This window comes from Myxocyprinus asiaticus, chromosome 25 (genome assembly GCF_019703515.2).
Source record: "Myxocyprinus asiaticus isolate MX2 ecotype Aquarium Trade chromosome 25, UBuf_Myxa_2, whole genome shotgun sequence".
In the NCBI taxonomy this organism is placed as follows: domain Eukaryota; kingdom Metazoa; phylum Chordata; class Actinopteri; order Cypriniformes; family Catostomidae; genus Myxocyprinus; species Myxocyprinus asiaticus.
In genome coordinates this window covers 23,550,236-23,575,129 of record NC_059368.1, presented here as the reverse complement: position 1 = coordinate 23,575,129, position 24,894 = coordinate 23,550,236, and the positions used below count along the sequence as shown (strand labels likewise).

At 38.5% G+C, this 24,894-nt stretch overlaps 1 protein-coding gene and 1 pseudogene across 1 annotated transcript; one reads left to right on the top strand and one right to left on the bottom strand.

Moving 5' to 3' along the window:
* LOC127415981 (midasin-like) overlaps positions 1–12,414 on the bottom strand; it is a 49,306-nt pseudogene extending 36,892 nt beyond the window's left edge.
* Positions 12,415–12,937: 523 nt separating this feature from the next.
* On the top strand, positions 12,938–23,371 carry LOC127416369 (CASP8-associated protein 2-like). Its single transcript, XM_051655691.1, has 10 exons — positions 12,938–13,284; positions 13,615–13,711; positions 13,911–13,991; positions 14,481–14,584; positions 15,449–15,523; positions 15,650–15,765; positions 15,881–18,912; positions 19,117–21,640; positions 21,745–21,844; positions 21,928–23,371. The coding sequence occupies exons 2-10, from the start codon at positions 13,657–13,659 to the stop codon at positions 21,988–21,990; spliced, it is 6,150 nt and encodes a 2,049-aa protein (XP_051511651.1). The 5' UTR covers positions 12,938–13,284; positions 13,615–13,656; the 3' UTR covers positions 21,991–23,371.
* The last annotated feature ends 1,523 nt before the right edge of the window (positions 23,372–24,894 follow it).

The following is a 24,894-nucleotide window of genomic DNA, read 5'->3' as shown; positions in this document are numbered from 1 at the left end:
AAAAAATGCCCCCCATATGAGCTGTGTAAGGGTGTAATTCCCCCCATTTTCAGAAACGAATTTCAGGCCCTTAGTTTGTTATAATGCAATGTTTACTTTCGGCCCACGGCCCTCAATCAAGTTTGATTTTTGGCCTTTCATCTGAAAACGTTTGGGCACCTCTGGTTAAGCCAATACAAAAAGTGACATAAGAACTATATATATTGTTTGTTTTATTCTTATATCATTGAGCAAGCCTACAGTTGACAGCATTTTGATTTGCATTGAGTTTGTCAATGTGTCCAGTTCTCACAATACACGTTATTGTGTTCCGTCCACGCTGTTTTTAATTCTCGCTCTATGTACATACAGCATGTGTGCATCAGACGGATCCATTTGAAGCATCTCACTGGTATTCAGTGTCATAGACGCCGCATTTTTCTGACGCTATGTCAAGTTAAAAGTAGTGGAAACTTGAAAATCGCATCTTAATATTCCTGTATTCTGTTGTGCTTCCTCCTAAGTGAGCGGTCCTCATTCTGTAGCTGCGCTGCTTGTGAGGTTTGTTGAAGCGCACTGCCACCTATTGACATGGTTCATAAAAACAGATGTACTTTAAGCTTTTATTACGGAATTTACGTCCGCATCGTAATACATTTTTTTAAACCATTATTTTTTATATAATTAAATCGCACTAAATTAACATGTTAAATCGACAGCCCTATGATATACTATATATATATACTGTATATGTATGTAACATGCAATGATGGAGAAATGCTAAGAGATCAAATGCCTTGGTAACCTGTTTCTTATGCCTTGCGGCAGGTTACTCTTGCCTATATCAGTGGCTGGGTTCATGCAGGCAAACAGACGGAAGTCTGGGTGACGAACGAGAGGCTCTACAAAGAATGCCAACATAACTACAGTAAATTACCCCAAATTACAATCTTGAAACAAAAGTAAAAATAAAATAATACATAAACTATGAATCTATTGCAATACACCTGGTCATGTGCAGTACATACTAATATCAAGCACAACATCAGCTTGAGCCATTTCAACCATACAGCAGTCAAATCAATGACTTGAAATCAATAGCTGAAATTAATTTCTTATCATGTGTAAGGTTCCCATTATTTGTCATCTAGCACATAATTTTGATCCAAAACACTTTACAGTATGCTCACTATAATTCACCTAGAACAACTTAGGGTTAAAGCTAAAGTGTTTAATTTTGGGATACAACAAAGAATTTTAACACAGAAAAACTTTACACACATCAGCTTTAAGCAGGGCACTACCATGGTTTGAACCGACACTTTTCCACTTACCAGTCCACATATTTACCCATTATACCACTATCCCCAAAATGAACATATCTTTAAATTCATCATGAAACTGACTCACCAGTATTGCCATGGTCCAGCAACACTAGTGAACCAGCGCTGCCCTCCAGCAACACACTCAAACATTCCAGCATCTCTGCTGCAGCCAGATTAATCTCATCCAGCAAGATCCACTCTCCTTTCTTCACAGCCTGGGCTAAAGTCCCCTGTACAGGTACACACAATACCTCAGTCATGACAGGTACATCACAGGCAAGATATATCGCTAGTCAAGATTTAAAAGGAGAAGTGAAAAGAATAACAGGAGAGACAGCAGAAAGGAAAAGGTGGAGTTAAGAGGGGAGAAGGGGTGAGAAGAACCTCCACAAAAGCAAAAACCATAGCAAATTCACAGGCTTGAATCTGTTCCTGTGAGTTTAAGAGCCAGAGCCTCCCACTGCTCCTGCAGCAAGGCCACTTTGAGACAAACGCAAACAAAAGGACAGAAAAGTCAAACAAAAACATGCAACAAAATGGCTTGATGAGTGCAATTTTCAGGAAGCTGGGTCAGGACATATTGAAAAGCTCACCCATTATTTTTTAATAGCGAATATGCTTTAGTTTACATCACAGCCATGAACATGATTCATTTGTTTCTATTGCTAGTCACTGTCAGGTGGCATTAGGGAGAGCGGCATTCTTATTCTAGAGAACACTTGACTGAACAACAATCTGTTGAGAAATCAATATTTTTTGTCCGTTTTCCCGGAAGAGAAAGACTATACATTTTAAATGTGTGTATCTGGTCATTTTGATTTCATGTGGTCTTAAAGGTACAGATAAGATGAGATGAGAGATTCTTTTAGGATGAGAGTAATCGGTATTACCATTGGGTTTATCTTGTAGTTCCTTGGTTAGTGCAGATTTGCAGACATGGTCCATGAGCTTCAAAAGTTCTTGCCATCGCTTGCCTCTGAAGCAAGTCTGGACGTGGCCCAGGAAAGTCTGGTTCTGCTTCCGTGAATACGTCTGAGAAAAGAGTTCCTCAAACGCCTCCCACAAGGGCAACAGGATCAGATTATGGTCCACTGGTTTGCACCTGCAATCATCACAAACCAAGATTAGCAACGGTGACCCCACTACAATATTTATTATTCATTTCCCTCAAAACATCCTGAATCACAGCTTGTTGGTCTTTTAGCTTATAAAAAACTTCTCTACTCTCACCCTCCAAGCAGGTCAGCAGTGTCACTCTGTTGGTTCATACTGACCACTGTGAGTTTGTATCCTTTAGGAGTAGAGTAGAACAGGATGTGAATAATAAAGCACAAAAGTCCATTAAGTTCTATGTTAAACATGCTCGGTTCGTGTGTTCAGGTGTGTTACCTGTCATTCCAGCCAGGTACTGCACAGTAGAGGTCTTTCCTGTGCCTGTCTCTCCAACCAACAGCACAGGCTCCCCTTTAGTCATACACACCAAGAGCTGCTCAAGAAGAACGGAAGAGGGGCGAGTGGCAGCAAATGTTTGTCTTTCTCTGCAAGGCAAACACACACATTTTAATGATTATATCCCCCCAAAAGTGTTAGGGGTAAAATCAAAATTGTGGCTTTTAGTCCAACCTTTAGCATATACACACACTTAAAATTTACAGTCTCCCTTTTTGTGGAAAATGAACCCTTCAATACATCAACACAGGACAGAAACTGTGCACATCATGTAATGAATAATTGAATGTTTTTAATATTTTTCACTATTTATTCAGATACTGTATATCTATATATCAAACATAAGCCACACATTAATATTCATCATTACAATAGGAAATGAAGACGGACTCAAACTCGTTCCCTGCGTGAGCACCACTATTCAACGCATCAGAGCATGTGCTCCAACCACTAAACCATGACTCCAAATACATTTACAATGCAGAGAAATTTTAAAACAAATCCTTCAATACTGTGCATCTCTCTGGTATTGTCTCTTCCAATAATCAATACATTTATCAGTTTGTGTTCATAAGTATCAGAAACAGTGGACATTTGAAACAGAAGTTCTGTCTGCCACGTTTCCCTCTTATTTCCTCAAGGTTCTTGTATTTTCGGTCTTAAACAGCACAGTTACCAATCAATCCTGTGTTGATTCAATTTCTCAGCAAGGAGCCCTTTGCTCATGGGTCACAGCTGCCACAGCTAGGTTGGCAGTCACACCATTTGTAACAGACCAGATTAAAAGTGCAAAAGACAGTCGAGAGAGAGAGAGAGAGAGAGAGAGAGAGAGAGAGAGCAAGATACAGTTGAGCGCATGTTTGTCAGAATCTGCAAGATGTTTATCATTTTGAAAAAATAAGAGGGATCATAGAAATTGCATTTAGTTCTTTGTTTAGTACTGTCGATTATGCTATTTGACATAACAGATATTTATATATATTCCACAACACAAAATAATAACTGAATTTACACAAATGGTCCTGTACAAAAATGTACATCCCCTTGCATAATTAATATAGTATGTACTTAAATACACACTTATTTCAAATCGGATGATTGCAACACCCTCTAAAAAGTTGGGACAGTCGAGTGTTTTCCACTGTGAAACATCAGCATTTCTTCTAATAAAACTAATTAAGCATTTGGTCACTGAAGACACAAATTTGTTAAGTTTAGCAAGCGGAATTTCCCCCCATTCATCATTTATACAGGTCTTCAGCTGCACAATTGTATGGGGCCTTTGTTGCTGTATTTTGTGCTTCATAATGCACCACACATTCCCAATTGGAGACAGGTCAGGAGTGCAGGGAGACACCAGCAATCTAGCACCAGCACTCTCTGCTTACGCAGCCATGAACCTGTACTTGTAATCTGAGCTGTATTTGGTTTGGTGTTGCACTGCTGGAAAACCACTTCTGAATGTTTGAAACTTTAAACTGAAACTTAACAAACTTGTGTCTTTAGTGTCCAAACGTTTAATTAGCTTTATTAGAGGAAATGGTGTTGTTACATAGTGGTAAACACTCAACTGTCCCAACTTTTTTGGAGCGTTGTGAGTGTATATTTAAAAAATATATATAATAATTTAATTCACAAGGTAAAACATCAAATAATATGTTGTTGCAGTGCTTTCAATTTAGCACAGGGTGAATAGAATTTATAAAACACTCCTTTTGGTTTTTATAGCATTTCCATACTGTCCCAAATATTTCGGAATTGGGGTTGTATATTTAAATATATGTTTTGTCAGATAGGTTCATCAGGGCAGTATTAAATGAAAAATAAAAAAAAAATTATGATCCCCTTTATTTATTTTAAATTTTAAACATCTTGTACTGCAAGGGGGATGCAAACTTATGCACTCAACTGTAAATGTTAATGGGTAAATTTAGGCTCAAATAATGCAGTCTTACATGTTGAGTCGCACCATGTCACTCTGCTTGCGGAGTAACATTGCACGACCAACTATCACCTCCAGCTCTGTCACAGTGATAGCAGGCAGGTACATCTGGCAGAAGTGCTGGGCCTGAAACGTCAATGAAGGGATTATGTTGCCATTAAATGTGTAGTATTAGAGCAGCTTAAGTATTTTAAAGTTATATGTAATATTACATTGTAACTACAAGATATTACACTGTAATTACACATATAGAGATGCAATAATTTGTCTCAGTAAAGAGATACCACTTTGGTGCATTCCCCAATTGTGTTCCAACTGACAGCACTTGCAAATGCTTTAGACGCACATATGAACTATTAAAATGTTAGAGAAGATAATTGATGCATCAAAGAACTGATGAATGAGAACTTTAGTCAACTTATTACTGAATTTGTGGGGTCACTTTCCCACCTTCTCTCTGGATATGTTGAGCTTGCTGCCGATTATCTCTGCCATCTTGTGTCTGTTCTCCAATTTGGAAAGCATTGCAGTGAAACAATCCAGAGACTGGGGGGGGGGAACTACTTAGAGCTTTATTATTAAAAAATTTTCAGCAGATGTTTTACATCATCTTTTCAGTATTGGTGCTTTTTCATTTACTTAGAGATCATTACACATAAGCAATATCACACGAGAAAGAGTGCAATATGGCCCTACATCAGCACTGCTGTGATTCGGCCGCAGCAAGGCGTTTCCATCCGCAGAAAAGGTTTGAGTATTTCTGTAACTGCTGATCTCCTGGTATTTTCATAAACAACAGTCTCTAGAATTTACTCTGAATGGTGCCAAAAACAAAAACATCCAGTGAGCGGCAGTTCTGTGGACAGAAATGCCTTGTTGATGAAAGAGGTCAACAGAGAATGGCCAGACTGGTTTGGACTGTCAAAGTCTACGGTAACTCAGATAACTGCTCTGTACAATTGTGGAGAGAAGAATATAATCTCAGAATGCTGTTCTGAGATGCGGGTTGGCGCTGTTTTAGCGGCACAATGGGACCTACTACCTCAGTGGGGACTAAATGCCGCTAGGTGGAACAAACTGTAATTTGCACTACTGTCTGTTGAAAAGAAATGAAAAGATTCCTAGCATTTGGGATTTGCTGCACCAAACTTGTATCGAACCGTGACCCCAAAACCGAGGTACATACCGAACCGTGACTTCTGTGTACCATTACACCCCTAATACACACCCACATATACTGTATGTGTGTGTGTGTATACATGTACACATACACTCACCGGCCACTTTAAGTACACCTGTACATCTACTTATTCATGCGATTATCTAATCAGCCAATCGTGTGGCAGCAGTGTAAAGTATAAAATCATTCAGATATGGTTCAGGCGCTTCAGTTAATGTTCACATCAACCACCAGAATGGGGAAAAAATTCGATCTCAGTGATTTAGATCGTGGCATGAATGTTGGTGCCAGACGGGCTGGTTTGAGTATTTCTGTAACTGCTGATTTCCTGGGATTTTCATGCCCAACAGTCTCTGGAGTGTATAGAGAATGGTGCGAAAAACTAAAACAACCAGTGAGTGGCAGTTCTGTGAAAAAAATACCTTGTTGATGACAGATGTCAACTTAGAATGGCCAGACTGGTTCGAGCTGACAGAAAGGCTACGGTAACTCAGATAATCCCTCTGTACAACTGTAGTGAGCAGAATAGCATCTCAGAATCCACAACATGTCAAACCTTGAGGCGGATGGGCAACAACAGCAGAAGACCACGTTGGGTTCCACTTCTGTCAGCCAAGAACAGAAATCTGAGGCTGCAGTGCGCCTACCATTTGTGTACCAGATTTGTCAGACCAGGCAATGTTTTTCCAATCGTCTACTGTCCAGTTTTGGTGAGCCTGTGCCCTCTGCAGCCTCAGTTTCCTGTTCTAAGCTGACAGTAGTGGTACCCGAAAGGGGCCTTCTGCTGCTGTAGCCCATCCGCCTCAATGTTCGACATGTATGTTCAGATGCTTTTCTGCATAGAACTGTTGTAACGTGTGGTTATTTGGGTTACTGTCACCTTCCTGTCAGCTTGGACCAGTCTGGCCATTCTCCTTTGACCTCTGTCATTAACAAGCCATTTTCACCCACAGAAGTTTTTTGTTTTTCTCATCATTCTCTTTACATTCTAGAGATTGTTGTGCGTGATTGTTTTAAACTCTCCACAAGGCAGGTATGTTACTATATATAAACTAGCAGTGCAAGGTCTCTATTACACAAAGCTAGTTACGTAAATGAATAGCCCTGGCCCAAATCTCAAACTGCATTTCTGGCTGGGTTTCCACAGTGGGGACAGAGAGATCGATGTGTCATCAACTGCAGCGGGGTCCAGCGGAAAGCTGATGAACAGCCAGAGGCTTAGCTGCTCAATGGATGAGTGGACATAAACATCACAACTCTGCCCTAATGCAACACTGGACGTTAAGGGTCTGAATGTAGTACAGTTGTGCTTCACTTGTTTAATTGAATGCAACTGTTCTGTTTTATGTTGAGCACCTAATTGACACTCATTATTTATTGATGAATCTATGGTGTCATTTTCCAATGCAGAGATGTGCGTAAATGCCCACAGGCATCATAAAACATGCAGATCACATGTACAACTACAATTCTGCCCAGATGTTTAACACGGGATTTGTTTTGGGACACTAAAGCAGGGATAATATTAACTTTTCAAAAATTATGATAAAGTATTGCCCTTAATTATTTAACATACTGATACAAATATCATTATGATATACATTATTGCATGATTTTTTATTTTGTTATTTTTATAAACTATGCAATTGTAATTCTAGCTTTACAATAAAAAAATAAAAAAAAATAAAAAATGTTTTGTGGACTTTACATAGAATAAAGGCACAAGAAAGAATCTGAAAACTATTCTACAAAACTCTACCAAACAATTCAATTAATTTAAAACAATATTGATTTTTATTTTTATTTAGTGAATAGTGTTTTGATGACATCTTACCTCAGTGAGAGGCCTCTACCCTCCAGTGTTGATACGTGTTCATCCGATGTGCTTTGACCTGCAACAGAACCTTGCAGACCAGAGCTGACCTGGTGTCTGTCTCCTGTTAGCTGGCAGTATATGTCCAAAAGACGCTCCATGACCACTGCCAGGTTGGGGTACTTTTTTGTTAGGACCTGAATAGAGAGAGAGGGAGAGACAGAAAAATTAGAGATTTAATGTCAATGGGAAAAAAAATCTCTTCATCAAGGGAGATGAAGAAATCAGATGAAGATAAAGCTTGCCTGTTTGAGTTCCTCTCTGCTCATGTTACCGATCTGCAGTTTGCTCCAGTATTTGTCTAAAAGTGCTGCATGGGTACTCTGAGGTCGAATGCCAGGCTCGTCCGCTGTAAAACATCCTAAAAATAATGATAATGAGTTAACAATAATAATAACCGATTTAGTGAAATACATCTAATAGCACAGAAAGGCTTGAATAGACTGATTCTGATGGATTCCTTTTCTAATGTAAACACCTTTGTGTTGCAAAGAACTGGAATCCTGGGGCCATCTGAATGCAGTCCTCTCGTCCTGGAATTGTTAACTTTTTGTTCTCCATAAGGGGAGAAGAACAGATATCTATAGAGAAAAAAAAAAACACTATTGATATCTAGCTTTATCTTATAATCAAGGAAAATTTAAACCACGCAAAAAGTTACAAGTTTTATTAAATAGCTAGAGGGCTTTCCTATTAAAAGAAGAAAAAAAATACAAAACGTAGGAGAGATTTGTTTTGTGTATTTGGCACCCACCACATCCAAAGGAGCAGAATCCAGTATCCTTTGGAAACTGCCTGAGTCAGGGATCCTGGTTGCCACACAAACTTTCCAGGAATATCTGTGCAGCAGTACATACCTAGCAGCATCTACAGAAAATATTGCTATCTTTAGAAAAAGAGCAGGTAATTAATCTGCAACAATTCATGAAGAATATTTTTAAAATGCATTATTTGTTAAAAAGTATGGGTAAAGTAGTAAAAAAATAAAAGCCACAAAGTGTAAACAATGCTAATTATCTTGGCGCATCACAAACTTAGGTGCATCTCACCTTGCTGTCAGTCTGGTCCCCAAGTTGAACTTTGAGGATGTCAGGGGCTTTAACATGTCCAGTCACAGCAGCTAGATATTCAACGAGAGCAGTTTTTACACATCCAATAGGCCCTTCCAAAAGAACAGGTTTCTGGGACACCACAGCCATGGCAAGCCATCGTAGATTTTGACAGGTTGAATCCACCAGAGTCCTTAAACATGTCTGAGAATAACAGATGAAGATGTTGTGACGTTACAAATCAGAAACATTGACCCAAAATACACTAAACGAGTAGTCAAAATAGTTAAAAGCATCAGATTCAGACAAAAAGAGTTTGGATGTTTATGGATGATTCTTACCTGTTCCTCATGTCTGGGGGTCAGTCTGGGAAGAATCACCCCACACACTGCAGTAACACTCTGAGTCAGGTCCTCTGCCACCACCTGACCACTAGTGACCTTATTTACCCTCTCTTTCCACCGCATACTGAGCTCTGATTGGCCAAAACCAAAGCCTTTTCTACCTCCAGTTGCTATCTCCTCAAGTGATCTACAATGTAATTATCATGTAATTTTATATTAGATTCCACTTTCAAATTAGCCACAGACTTCTGAATTAAATTGTACATCATTGTTTTTCTCAAACAGGTATTCTAAAATTCAGCAAACTTCATTTTCAAATGCAAAAACTCTTCACTCGAAAGAACCTTCCTCAAAAAGATTGTTTTTTGGTCATCAGTCATGTGGGACACCAGGGCAAGGCACTGGGCAGTATAACTAAAAAATGCATCCACACAAATACACACAAACAAAACAATCAATGTAAACTTTGACCTTGCTCAAAAGCTAGAAAGAAATTCTGTAGGTACTGGATCTATCATTAGACTACAGATACACAGTAGTAGCAAATCTGTGTAAATGATCATGTTGACTTTGGATATTATCAAAAAATCTGGCAATATTCTGGACTTCTGGAAACCTGCAAAGTGTATTTACCAACACCGCAGAGTCTGATCTGATCCATTCTTTAGCAATACCCCAACATCATCATCAGTCATACCTTCTGACCACAACATCACTGGTGAGAATCTGTGAAACACAGGCACTCCAGTCCCACAGGACACGGAACTTCTCACAGTCACTTTGAAGGAAGCGGAGGGTGGCCCCCATCAGGTCCCGTAGCTTCATCCGTCTGGGTCCATACTGGATGGTGGCAGCCTCTTCACTGGTGAAGAAGAGCCTCTGAAAAACAGGTGGAGCACTGCTGAAGTACCTCGCCGCAAACCTATGAGAGAAAAATCCAAACTTGGTTGTGAGGTTCAAGGCATTTGTTCTGAAGTGGTAACTCATGGATCTGCATATAACTGGTGGGGCAGCAGGAACAAAATGCTAAATGAAAATAATAATAAAAAAATTTAACAACAGCAAAATTAGTATCTAAGGGAGGAATTTCGGGGCAAATTTATTCATCACTTGGTAGAAGCTTGCCAAATTAGGCTATACCAACAGGTTACTTCATATGCCCTCATCTTAACAAAACTACAATAAATACTGGTTCACGTTGACCAAGGAATAAATGTGGTTTGTGCAGACCAACACTTGACTTGTGCAGTGAAATTTTGGCCATCCTAAGTTGTAAATTATCATTTTCAGCCTACGTCATGTTATTAATTTTGCATATTGATGTGTTTAAGCAGTTCATATTAATATCTTTCAATATTTAAATTTAACACTTAAATGCATGGGTATTTCACCAAACACTGTTACATACTCGGGTCTTTAGAGACCCGGCATGTACAGTATATCTACCACAAATGATCTACAAAATGCACAGATAGTGTCAAATTTTCAAAGCATTTTCAACACAATTAGAAAATTATGGAATAGAATATATTCTGATATATTTTGAAGTTTAAATATATATATCAAAGAGATTATGCGAAAAATCTCGAACAGGATTCATTACCTTCACACTGAACTTCCATGAGATGCAACTGGCTGTCAAACACATATCGAGTGGCACATAAAACATAAGATACATATAAGCTACACATATGCATTTTCTCAGTTACTTACTGAAGGTAAGCATCTAAATAAATGCAAAACTTACAATTTCAGTAGTACACAGAAATGACATTAGTCATTTCATACTGTTCATTTGTTGTACTTGCTATAGTTTAGTTCCATGTTTTTTTCTTCATCAAATACCAAGTGTCAAATATAAATCAAATCACTGAAACATCAGAACCACCATCAGTAAGAAAAACATGTATAATATGTATATAAGAGATTCTGATAATTCATTGTTGCACAGACAATTGCCATGACAAAGCAGTTATTTACATGAATATTGTCCTCATTTGTCTTGTAATAAACAAAGAAATACAGTATATATCCTGTGAAGTAAAATACACTTTTGATACTTAAGAAATTCTGCCAGTTCCCGCCTCCTTGCCCATCCTGAACCCGTCAAAATATAATATTTGCAATTTTGGATTTTTTTTTTTTTTGTGTGTGTGTGTGTGTTACACTATTTATAAGAGAAAGGTTGAGGAATACTTAAGAGGTGGGTGTGGGCATAACTCCAAAAAATGGATGAGGTACAGGGAGTGGAATGAGGTCCCGGGTCACTAAAGACCCACTGTATGCATTTAAGGGATAAGAAAATGTTTGTTACTTTTGTACGATAAAGTTTTGTTTACGATGGTGGGTTGCCATTTGATTTCCAAGGTAAAATCTGAGTCCTGAAGCAAAAACAGCTGATAACCACAGACCGAACACCGGTTAATAGTTTTGACCTATATATGGTCATGACACATGTGGTCCTGAAAAGTTACTTACATTTGAGCATCTAGACTGATGTTGAGAACTTTGCTTAGAGCCACACACAAGCGCTCGTGGAGGTCATGATTCAACCTGCTGTCTACTTTGATCCTCTCTGCGTTCCTCTCCAACAGGTTCAGGACCAGTGGCCTTAAGTGGCCTGCAATGAGAGGAGTGTATTCCTTCTCCAACAGGAGCTGAGAGAGACATTCCAGTATACACTGCCTGTCCTGATGACTCCATATCTACAAGCAGAGAAACACCAGTCTAAATGGCCAAGATACTTATGTCAACCAACCATTGTCTCTTGTAGATAAACAATAAACAGGATTATCGAAACAATATATAGACAGGTAATAATATTTATTTCGGAGGCAAAGTGCTTCAGCAGCTGAAACCGAACGATCCATTCCAAGCTTTAGAAACAACAAATGAGTAATATATAAACTACAGAAACGTGGGACTGTGCGGCGTGACATTCATGTGGTAGTCTACATGTCTAAAACAGATGAATGCCTCTTAAACGGTCTTATAATGTGCTCAGGTAAATAGAAGCTCACCATTCTCACCTGTTTTGCCAGATATTTGCTTAGTTCGTTGTGGCTTTTATCGATATGTCTCGAGATTGCACCCAGAGATGTCAGGCTCAACTCCAGATTTTCCATTCTATCATTTGTCGTGTATTTAGGGATTTCTGACGTTGTGTCTGCGGCTGGTAAACGTTTCTAAGTGATGGGAACCATAGGACTCAACACTCGCATGGCTGTCCAGGTTGTATCACAACACAACGAGCACGCCCCAGTCAGTGTTAAAATCTATGTCCACATGCGAATATATAAAAAGCACTTCCGGGTCGTTTGACTCACTGAGCTCGCGCTCCCTGTTTTGCAAACACATGTTTGATTGTTTTAATAAAGGGATTTTCAGAATACAGTTAAAAATATGGTCGACTGTTTTATTTATATGCGTTAGTTTTATTTGCAGCTGCGCTACCCAGTCTACGTAACTCCTTCAGTTGTCTTTAATTGTAATTATTTGACGTTAAAAAGAAGCCGAATTTCACCACATTTACCACAGAATTCATCATAATTTCAGTATAGTGCTGTGTAGTGCTATTTTGGTCGCATTCATTTATTTTAGGCATAAATAAGATTGCAAATTTGCCTGTTACTTAACTGTAGTTTAAAACATGGGAAAGTAGCTTAAATATAGTGTAGCAATCTGTGTAAATGTTTAGCTACTATAAGTTAAATAAAATTAATAAACTGACAACATCTGTGATCATAAAAGACTGAGACATGCTTCTCAAAGCGTTAATTAGTCAAATAAATTACTGGGCCTATATAATGTTTGATATCATTATACATATTACACAGGTAAACAGAGGTGTACTGTTTCTCCTACTAAACCCAACGACATTCTAATAGAAGAAGAGAGACCGCGGGAAAATGATGTCACTTCCTGTTTTGCGTAGTTTGAGGATGGCGCCGAGCTGGTGGAAATATGCTTCAAGATATGTTTAAATCGTTGTCTACAAGCAAATAGAATATTCATATTTGATCGCAAATGGCATTATACGTGCCTGACATCATGGGTGTCGGATCATAAACTTCGCTTTACAGTGTTGGCTCATCTAACAGTTTTATACCGCCTGTTGTCACTAGCTTGCTACCAGAGAAACAGGTATTGTTTAACAGCAATATACTTGCTTTCAATGTATTTTACTTTGTGCGATTATAATAAGAGGTGTTTTTGCTCTGTTTACTTTGTCGGAGTTTGTCATTTTAAAATTGCATGTGTAGTTTTTGTAGAAATTATAATGGGGATTGAAGGATGGTTTTGTTTGTATTTAATTTTTTGCTCAGTAGGGTGATAGTGAGGTCTTTTGTTCTTTAGTATAATGTTCTATTGAGATGATTTCTGTGGACTGTTTCTTCAATATATGACATAGGATGGGATGTAAATGAACTGACACTTTTGCTCTCACTGTTGCTGTCATTGCCTATGTTTCAGGAACACCTTGTGCTATTGACTATTTTAAAAGCTGATTGAAAAATGGAGGATAATTTATTGGATGAACTCTATGGTGATCTTGATGACGAACCATCTGGTAAGATACGTTCTTCATTCATGTATGATTTGATCCTGACAGTGTTTACCATTTTTATTATACTTTCTCAGTTCTTTTCCAAAATGTCAATTAGTTTGTCAGGTCTATGGCCTCACTTCTGAAAACATAATGTGCATGCAAAGGTCAGTTGTTGATGTTGGAATTGTTTTGGCTGTATCAGTGTTTTTGTTTGATACAGGTACGTCTCAACATCATGATGAGGACTCAATGGACATATACTCTGGGCTGGAGAACAGCCCTAATGGTAATGGGCACAGAGGTGAGTTTCATTAATGCATTATGGCAATTATGACCCAGTACCCTGAAAGTAAATATATCACATTTCATATAGACTTTATTTATTTGTTGATATGCACTTATTTATATCATAGGATGCATTCACATTTCCAGTTGCATTTTAACAAAAGCCCAGAACCAAATGTTTAGACAAGGGTTTTTTTTGTGTTTCTACCTGTTGGGCTTAGTTTTTGTGCTTGTGCTTGTGCTTAATGCTCATAATTATGAGCATGTATTTATTGCGTTTATGTTAACACCATTTTCACCAAGTCTATGGCTTCCATATTTGTTGAGTATAGATATTATGTACAACTACATTAGTTCATCAATACAAATATGACTCTGTCATCAGAGTTATGTGCTTTAAATATATTCAGGTAGAATCTGTGCAATGCATGAATATCTGACAAATAGGAGGATTAAACTCTTTAGATTGTAATAACTATTGTAGTAATGTTTGTGTTTATATTAGGTAAAGTCAACCCTTTTCTTTCCCCACGGACAATGGAATCAATGGATATTTATGAAGAAATCATCAGAGAAGAACAAGAAGAAAAGGAGGCAACATACAATGAGGTCTGTAGTTAACATGTTGTTGGTTTGTGGTCAAAAAAGGAAATACCTTATAGATTAAGAAATTACCATAATAGGTACCTGAGCTGGGAATTGCCACAGACCTTCGGATTCAATATTACAACAATATGTAGTTGCCGTTTCGATATGTATTGTGATTTGATGTTATATTTAGTTTTGTTAAACCCCTTTTTTAAAGAAAGAAAGTTCTATTGAAGAACAGTTGTGTCTGACGTGACATGACATGATAGTGGCAGCATTGTCCATGTGACCCAATCAGACGTGTTTCATAGGCATATAGAACGATCCTTGCTCCACATTCAAAAGTGCAGAACTGTTAGATTAAAAATCTAGTTTGTGTAGTTCATGGCAGATAACAGTTTGACTACACTTTTTACTGCTAAATTATTTATTAAAGCAGTGCCAGACAGAATCTGCAGAATGACTCCTGGAAAATAATCTCCACAACACCTCACAAATAAACCTGTGGATTATGCATATGAACAGGAACATTACCCACATCAGAGGACTTGACGTCAGACGGTGAACAAGATTCGCTTTGATGACTGTATCAGTGGTGCATTAAAGGAATAAACGTAAAGAATTAAAGTGGCGAAACTTCTCTGAAAGAAAACCTGTTCTTGCAAAACTCTGTACAAATATAGCTTCCTATATAGTATCTATCATTGTATTAATATATTAAGATAAACATGTTATTTAAAAAAATAAAATAAATAATAATAATACATTTTTCATGAGGGAGACTATTTTAAAATAGTTTGTCTAAAGAATCATGATTTGTAACAGAAGTGTTTTTTTACCCCACCACTTACATTGTTTCATTGTAATGTCTGCCTTTCATTACAGTTGAAGCAAAAATTTGATGCTACACAAAACCAGGTTAAAGAACTGCTCTCAAAGTTACAGCTACTGCAGACAAAGGTTTGTTTAAGTTTTAATTGTTGTCCTGTCTTATGTTAAAGCTGAAAAAATACCCCAAAAAGTTATTTTAGTTGAACAGTGCTTTGATTAGATTAAGAATATGCTTTTGTGCTTTTTTATTTGAAGAATTCAAGTTTGAGCACTGAAAACACACTCCTGAAGAAGAACATCTGTTCTCTTATAAAGACAGCTAGAATGGAGATTGTGCGTAAGGATGAGGAGATCAGCAGACTCAGCAATAGGTACATCTCTGGTTCTAAGAACAGCAAACAGATTGGCTGAAGTCTGGGTGGTATCAGTCTTTGATTGGTATAATTGAATCATCACTTTACCTTTTTTTGTGTGTTGTCATCGCAGGTCCGGTCGAGGAAGTTATGGTCAAAATTTTCGCCGATCTCAAATGGAAAGTGGTCAGACAAATTCAAGACACAGTTTGAACAATGCCGCCAGTTCTGCTTCAGAATCTCGAGATTATGGTCAAGACAAGGTTATGAAGGAAGTAAATCAGCACAAGAGAAACACTGTGCCAGGTCACTCTGCTTATCCTGCAACAATTTCAGCTGTAGCAACTGAACCTTTTGAGGTACTTCAAAGGTGCCGAAGAACTGATCTTGAAAGTCAGAGTTGTCTTTGTCAGAATAAAAACTCTGACAGTGAGCCTCTCACTATTCAACCAGAGCAAGAGGTCAGACATGTCCATCCCAACAGAACATCAGGGAGCATAATAGATCACACCACGTCCACCATGACTGATGTTCCAAACTTTTACACACCATATAACTGTGGACTGAGAGTTGCAGAAACAAATTCTGACAATAGTTTTAGTAGATTGGAGGTCAATAAGAACTGTTCTTCAAAATGGGTTGACAAGCTAGTGGAGCCTCAGAAACACAAAACCCGTGACAAAGAGCGTTACTTACTGGAGATGGACACATCGCAAAGATCGCAGAGAATAGTGGATGGAAGCTCAAGCAAGTCGGGATCAACTGAAAGACAGATGACAAAAGATAGCTCTGTTTCTAGTGAAAACAAGAATCAGCAACCTGAGGTTACAGGCATTCTTAGAAGTTCAGAAAGATCTAAAAGCCCTTCCTCCCAGGTGCACAAATCCTTGCCATCTGAAGTTTCTTCCCAATTGTCCAAAAGTTCAGTGAAGACAGCTGCAGATGTGGAGACACAGGATCAAGAGCACATGCATAATCCAGTTCCAGACAGAACTAGCAGAGGAGCAAGACACTCTGGATGGAGGAGTACAGCTTCTTCTGTGGTGGATAATGCTAGTCAATCCCTAAAACACAAAATGGAAAAAAGAGATGCAAGTGGCCATCAAAGGAGAGAGGAGAAAAGCCAACGGGAGAGTTCCAGTGCAGAGAGGAGGAGCACCAGAACTGAAAGATGCAGAGAACATGAACAAAAGATGCAAAAAGAGAGGAAAAAACATCAGGGTAACAGCAGCAGTAGAGAAAGGAGAAGCAATAGGTCAGACAGCAGCAAAGATTATGAGCGAAGGAGTGCAAAGGAGGCAGAAAGTAAAAGTGATGATAAAAGATGTAGAGAAGGGAGATCTAGGAAACTAGTTGATTCCTCAGATAGCAGGCAAGCTATTTCTTCTTTCAAATGTGATTCTCAAAGAAAGGATGTTTGTAAGGGGAGAGCATCAAGCAGTATTGAGGAGTCATTGTTAAATAACAAAAAGTCTCATAGCCATGATAATTCTAGAAAGATGGAAGATACTGTATGTCCTGTTAAAAATGCAAGTACTGAAAAGGATTATGGTAGAGGAAAAGGTGTAGACAAGGACAGAGAACGAAAGAGAAGCAGTCGTGTGGAGCTTATGGATGGAAAATCAAAAAATTTAGTTCCTATCAAAGGTGATAGAAAGAACCCTTCTTCTGAAAAGCACAGTATTGTCAGAGAAAGTCGACATAGTAAGAATGGTCAGGATAAACATCCAAAATCTATCAGTAGGGGTCCGTGCAAAACAACTGAGGATAATAGTTCAAACAGAAAACTGAGTTTCATGGAAACACTGAACCTCACCTTATCACCTCTTAAAAAGCAGAAACCGCCATCTGAGCCTATGGAACCAATTGGAGCAACATCTGAAGATGGCTCCACTGATGATAGCAGATTATACGATCTTGGAGAGGAATTCTTTGTTATAGATGAGTTAAAGAACAGCCAGCATAGTGTTGAGGAGATGGATGAGGAACCTGAGCTGACAAATACAGATGAACAGCATGACCTTACCAGTTCTTGCAAACAATCAGGACAAGTTGATTATCTCTTCACAGCTGTGGCCTCTGAAAAGCTATCAGAAGAAGAAACCAATATGGAGGTACAGGAAGAGAATGCCCCTGAGAGTCATAAGGCTGTGGATAAAGAACCAGCCAATTTTACCACCTCAGAGAAGGAAATAGACAAGGCATTAGACTTCATTGCCTCAGACAAAGATTCCTTTTCAAAATTAAACCTTGCAAGAGAATCTCAAAGTAGCATCTTTCAGAACTGCACAGAAGACTTTCTGGGAATTATAGATAATACTGTTGTCTCTAATACTTTGCCTACTAAAACATCAGAATTGACAGTTTCTGATAATACTCCTGATTCAATACTAGTTGATGATCATCAGCAAAAAGATCCTTTGCCCTCTAAAACATCAGAATTGACAGTTTCTGATAATACTCCTGATTCAATACTAGTTGATGATTGTCAGCAAAAAGATCCTTTCTCCACTGTGTCTGAGGAGATTCCTCAGATGAAAATCCAAAGGAATCCTCAGCCTAAGGCTCAGGATTTACTCCCAGAACAAAACAGGATTTGTCAAGAGGATGTGTCCTCCTCTGGCAAGACATGTTTTATTCCTGAGAGTAATAGTATTCCTGAGAGTAATTCTGGGAATTTTGAAAGTTTTGTAACCATGGAAGTTTCCTCTAGCACCTATAGTGCCAATCTTGATTACCAAAGTAAAGTTATTTGTGATGTTGAAGTGGATACTTCAACACAGGACAGTCATAGAGCAAGTGATACATTTGAAAGTCTAAAAAGTGTTGAAAAATCCCAGGCATCTGAAAATCTGAAAACATCTGAAAAAAAGTTAAGGGATCAGGACACTACAGCTCCAAGTTATACCACTGTCAGAGAGGAGGCAACGTCTTCTGTGCAAGCTGGTTTCTCAGAGCCAGATTCAACAGAAAAAGAGGAGCAGATCTTGAAGCCATCTAGCCCTGTTGTGTTTCTCCATGATGAAGACTCCATGATGCTTACCCTGAGGAACATCAGAGCTATTCCAGAACCCATTAGCCCTCTCACAAGCCCAGTGCATCATGTGAAAAAAGTACAGCCTCATCGTGCTGAGAACCAACCACATGTCAAGAGTCTTATCAAAGGTAAGTGTGTTGTTTGTTTTAAATATGGAATCAATGGATATTTACTGAGTGACTGTATTTCACAGTAGGGTTTAATATTGCACCCAGGCCAAAAATAGCACTGTTTTATGAACATTTTGTTTAAATAACTGGGGTACATGAATGTTCACTGAATATTAATGCATGTACAGCTTATGAATGTTAATTTGTCTGTTTCCCATAAAGACCTCTCTATTGCAACATGTGGAAGTGATAAAGATGAAGTGAATATTGACATGAACAAGGAGAATGAGTCGCCTGACTCTTCTGTCACACCTACTTCCCATAAAGGGACAAAAGGTGGCCTCTCAACTAGTGGAACAGTGGAAGAAGAGCTGGAGGATGGTGAGATAGTGAGTGAGAGTGAAGATGAGGGACCTCTGTTCATCCAGACTCCTCCGAAAGAAAAGGACAAATCAACCTCAGGGACTCAACCAGGTCCCAGGCTATCTGCAGGTGGAAAAAGAGTGTCCCAAAAGCAGTCTAAGGTCTCTGCAAAATGTCCTGCACAAACAAAGAGCCCAAATACTACTGCTTCTGATGGCAGTTCCACCTCAAGTAAGAGACGCTTTAAAACTGTCAGCCCACCGTTAAAAGCAGCAGTCCATACCTTAGATGAATTCATGGACATGTTAGCAACCATTCGAGTTGAGTTGAGGAAAAAGTACATGAAGCTTCACAAAAATGTCACAAAGACTGCCTTCTGCTGTATTGTGGATATGTCTCATGCCTCTTTTACAGAATTCATCAATGCTGTTGACTTAGACAAATTGGGCTGTCAGGATAAAGTCATCAAAGTTAGACTTAATAAGATCATATCTTCTATATTAAACAAGGTCACCAAGAATGGCATTGTCAACCGTATCTTTGAACAGAGAGCAGGAGATCTCAAGCAGAAGTTGTGGAAATTTGTGAATGGGCAGTTTGATTTCTTATTCAAGGAATTGAAGACCGCAATCAAAAGTGGATATGAGCCATCTGTGAATGCATGCTTATCTGAAAATAAAAGTAAAACTCTTAAGGGAAAAGAGGTAGAAAGTGAGGAGGTTGAAAAAGAGATGTTTAGCACATCTGTTCACAGCGCCAAGAAGGCAAAAGTTGACACTGGAAATTGTGGCAAAGAGGCCCCTCCAAATAATCTTCTCCATAGGGGCCTTGGTAGCAGGGGTAAAAACATTAAAGCAAGCATGACGGAAGACGATCAGCTGGCAAAGGTGACATCACACCAACATTCCACTTTATCCTCTGAAAATTCTGGCCCTGAAAGTACCTCTGGATCTGAGAATAAAACCTCTTCCTATGTCCATCGTCTCTCCCATAATGGATCGGTACAGGAAAGGTCAGACTTTGAAATTCTCACAGAGCAGCAAACATCAAGCTTAACCTTTAACTTGGTCTCTGACTCACAAATGGGAGAGATTTTCAAGTGTCTGTTGCAAGGGTCTGATTTGCTTGATCCCAGCGTTCCAGTAGGGGACAATCAAAGCTGGCCAGTCAGTACCCCCCGAAAGCAAGGACTTCCAGGAGAGAGTTTGTTTGGGATTATGACCCCCAACAAAACAACCCCATCTAAATTCATAACATCCTGGTCTTCCTTTTCCCCTTACAAGTTTGCTTCTAATGTCAAAATGATGGTAGACCCAGCAGTTCTCGATGAGAACTGCTTGTTAGAAGTCCCATCTAATTCCGAACCATGCCAGGTTCCTTCTCAATCATCCATAATCTCTCAGAGATCCTTCACTATTTTGGCAGAAGACCTAGCTGTGTCCCTTACTATTCCCTCTCCTCTGAAGTCAGATAGTCACTTGAGTTTCTTGCACCCTGGAACTGGTCAGCCACTGTCTGCCCCAAATAGTGTCCTTAGTGCCCATTATAGTGAAGATGCTCTTCTTGATGGAGAAGATGCCACAGAGCAGGACATCCACCTTTCTCTGGACACGGACAACTCCAGTTGTGGGTCGAGTCCCAGCAGAACTTGGGAGGGCTCTGATCCATGCGGTTTCCAGTTCAAACCCAATTTACCAATGCAGGCTGTGGTAATGGAGAGGTCAAATGATCATTTCATTGTACGAATAAGACATACATCTACTAGCCCAAGCGAATGTAATCAAAATGAAGGCAAAAGAGAGCCAGCATTAGCTGAAGGCTTAGAAACATCTTTGAAGCCTAACCTCTGTCTTACTACCCATGAAGACGTAGGCCCTGCCTCTGGAGAGACCTCAGACAAAAGCCCAGCCACAACTGTGTCATGTGACATTTCAGATAATGGAGTAGAAGATCAGCCTTCAAGCCGAAAATCCCCATCCGAAGGGGTTTGTGATGACAATTTGTTTGGTCTATCCAGCAACAATGCGCAATATTTTTCCAAAGAAGCATGTGTTACTGTTCTTGAGGGAAGTAGTGCAGCAGAGCCTAAAACAACAGAGAAGGTGTCAGGAAATGCAAGGAGCACCACTCGGAGCCAAAGTGCACCAGAGACTGAAACGGAGAGGGAGTCAAGGAAACGCAAGGGACATTATTCGGAGTCAAAGGCGAAGCATTCCAGAAATGAGAAATCCCAAGATAAACATCACATGTCCAAGCATAAAAAGAGGTCAAAATCACACAAAGAAAAAGGCTCAAAAACTGCAGTAACTTGGGTGTCCCCTAGCAGCCTGTCAGCTAAGAATGTAATAAAGAGGAAAGGGGAAGTGGTGGTGACCTGGACCAGGTGAGTTGACTTAATGTTCGCACTTTGTGTCATTTAGTCTATATGTATAACTTGGAAGTTAATATGCATACATTTCAAGAAACTATTGGCTGATGATTTTGAAGGGATGAAGACCGGGACATTCTCATTGAGCTTAAAATGAAAGGTGCTTCACCCAATACTTTTGCTGCTCTGTCAAAGAGGTTAAAGAAGTCAACAGGACAGGTATACGTTGTTATTGTGTTTCTTCATAAATGTCTTCAACTAACACCTTTGTGACAAACTTAATAATTATTGCTCTGTGACAGATTGAGGAGAGATTCACCCAGTTGATGAAGCTGTTTAAGAAGAAAGAGAAAATGGAGAACTGAGAACCTAGTCAGACACTTTTCCTAATGCAGATACAGAGACTTCTAAGGAACAAACGTAACAGTATCTTGTTTGGACAGTAACAATTTGGACATTATCCCCCCCCCGGGTAACATCTATTTCAATATATCAGATAAATTACATCGCAGACATGGGCTTTGGTCCTACATTTCTTAATTATTAACTGATACATCAAGTCAAAGCATATAAATTGATTGTAGTGTTTTTAGTTCATAAAACCTTGTATGATGCCATACCATTTTCATCTAGTATATTTTGGTAAGTTTGTGATTGCACATAGTACTACAGTTGCTGTTTTTGGTGGTGCTGAAAATTTGTATTCAGTGAAATTATCAGCAAAAAAAATTATTTGAAGAACATCGTTAACTTGTATTACAAGTTTTGCAATGTTCACAATGCCTTTTTTAAGGCCTTCCTCTGAAGAATACAACATCTTTTAAAATGTTGACCTAAATGGTTCTAAAAAATATATGGTTTTAAATCATTTGTAATGTAAATGAGGTCGATGTCAGAATCATGTCTCTGAATGTCGAAACAGAAAACAATACCATCTGGCAGTGCCATTTTCTTCAGTTCGTTGTTGTCAGAATTTACAGTCTGTGTTCCGTCAGTCATCCTGAGGGATCCAATTTGATATTCATATTGGTGACTTATGAGTAACATGTATTTGTTGTTTTATAGCAGATGAAGGGATTGTTCCCTTGTATATATGTGTAAAGTTTAATTAAACTGAAAGATTTTGTTTTGACAAATTACAACCTTTAAATATATATATTTGTTTGTTTGTTTTTGCACAATTTCACTGTTTCCCAAACTTTTTTTTCTTTTTTTTTTGTAAATATTTTGTAATAAGTTCTGACAAACTTTTAAAAAAATGTAAAATAAAGTATATTTATTTAAAGCAAGAAGTTCTTTTTGAGACAACAATTTGCAGTAAGCCTGTTTAATATTTTTCTAAATTGCATTTACTTGCAAAATCATTCTCAATTATGTCTCTTTATTTTTTTCAATGTATGAATTGTATTTTATAAGATATAAAATGTCAAACTGGAAACAAATGATACCAAGCCTTTTTTCATAACTGCTTTTTCATTCAAACGTTTTGCAATTTCATTAAACAATCGGATCCATGATGTCAGTACCCCTCAAGTGGAATCCCACACAGATGTCCAAACAAAATAGTAGGTGAGGACATGGACAATGAACATGTTCCACCAAGTTTGACAGCCAGGAATTGTCCAAATGGTTAATTAGGTTCATTTTAAACTATACTATTGTGTACTTATTCAAAACCTTATTTTGTGAAATTATTTGTTTGAATAGTGTGCTAGTGCCATCTTTCTTTAAACTGTCCACCTGTGACCCAGCAATTAAATTTTCCTTTAAAGAAGACCTTTGTTTTTAGTGAATTTTTGATATACATGTATGTAAAATAGGTTATTCTGGGCTTTTTAGCTGACACCTAATGTTTGAGGTTTTGGTGCTGATGGCTTCCTTTCCTTGGTTTTAAAAAATTACAATCAAAATTCAGCTAATTTAATGGAAAGCGCAATAGCAGGTATTTGATTTTTAAATAATTTTTTAAACATTTAAGAGAAGCTTTAGTGAGGTTCCAAAGCAGAGTGTGATCTTTTACATTAGTGCATTTTGGGCAAGATAGTGTCACACTGGGGTCCTTTAAATACAGTGACTCACCAAATAATTCACAGTTCATTGACAATGCATGGTCCAGGCAGTAGGCAAAAGCTAGGTAATTAGGTCACAGTCTGTGGTAGCTGTTAACCTTACTTCACCTCCGGCAGGGCAGACTGAACTTGTCCACACTAATGTAACCTGAATGACTTGCATCATAATTTTTATTTGTATAGCACTTTTCACAACAGACGGGAATTCAAAGCAGCTGTACAGGAAATTATGCTATAACAGAAAATAAAGCTGTAATGTCTTAGTCATCGTTGTGCGATTTGATAAAAATGTGGTTGTAGATTGTGCCTTAATAAGTAAATCATTTTTGTATTTAGACCCCCCAGTGAGCAAGACAAAGGCGACTGTGGCAAAGAACAAAAAAACTCCATAAGATGTTGGTTAATGGAGAAAGATAACCTTGGGAGAGTTAAGGCTCACTTTGGGGGCCAGAACCCTTCTGAATAAAAAGCATGAACATAATATCAATATTATTTATGTATAGAACAAGTCATGGTTTAAATTAGCATACTAAGTAAATGTTAGGGGCTGATGTTTAAACAAAATTATTTTGTATGAACTGTAAGATTAGTGACAAAGTGTTTGGAGTCCATCCTGTATAAACTGTGGAAGTGCACGTAGATGTGTCCTTTGTTATTTGGCTGATGAAGGCTTTAGTTGGCACTTGGCAGTTAATTCATTGTCTATGTATTCCATTTTAAGAGAGTGTAGTCAGTGAGGGGCATCGCAGTCCAGCTGGAAGCTTATGGCAGGAAATTTTGGTGAAGTCCATCCTGAGACCAAGGTTGAGACAGTAGCACATGAAGAATCCCATGTCTTTGAGTTTGCATCAATTTATCCTCTGTGAAGTCCTTCGTAGTAGACTGAAGTGAAGTCTGGCTGGCACAGGCTGCAGTTGGTCATCATCACTCACCGACACATAGCAGTGGGAGTTGGACATCAGGCAGGACCGGAGCTGGATCTGACAGGTTGTGGTAACCTCGGGATAGATAAAGGATCTTCCTCCTTTTGTGGATTTTGATATTCTAGGTATTATTAACAGGCCAGAATTTTGTGATCATAGTGAATGTGATGAATTATTTCATGACAGAAGGTTTCTTAAGTACTGTGGAGCTAAACCAGAGGTGCCCAAACTTTTCCTACGAAGGAAATAACCTAACAAACTAAGGGCCTGAAATTAA

Excerpts from the sequence above, each read along its gene's own strand:
- LOC127416369 (XM_051655691.1), top strand. The coding sequence starts at position 13,657 with ATGGAGGATAATTTATTGGATGAACTCTATGGTGATCTTGATGACGAA. Across the intron at positions 14,585-15,448 it reads AGGAGGCAACATACAATGAG|TTGAAGCAAAAATTTGATGC; the intron begins GTCTGTAGTTAA and ends CTTTCATTACAG. Across the intron at positions 15,524-15,649 it reads TACAGCTACTGCAGACAAAG|AATTCAAGTTTGAGCACTGA; the intron begins GTTTGTTTAAGT and ends TTTTATTTGAAG.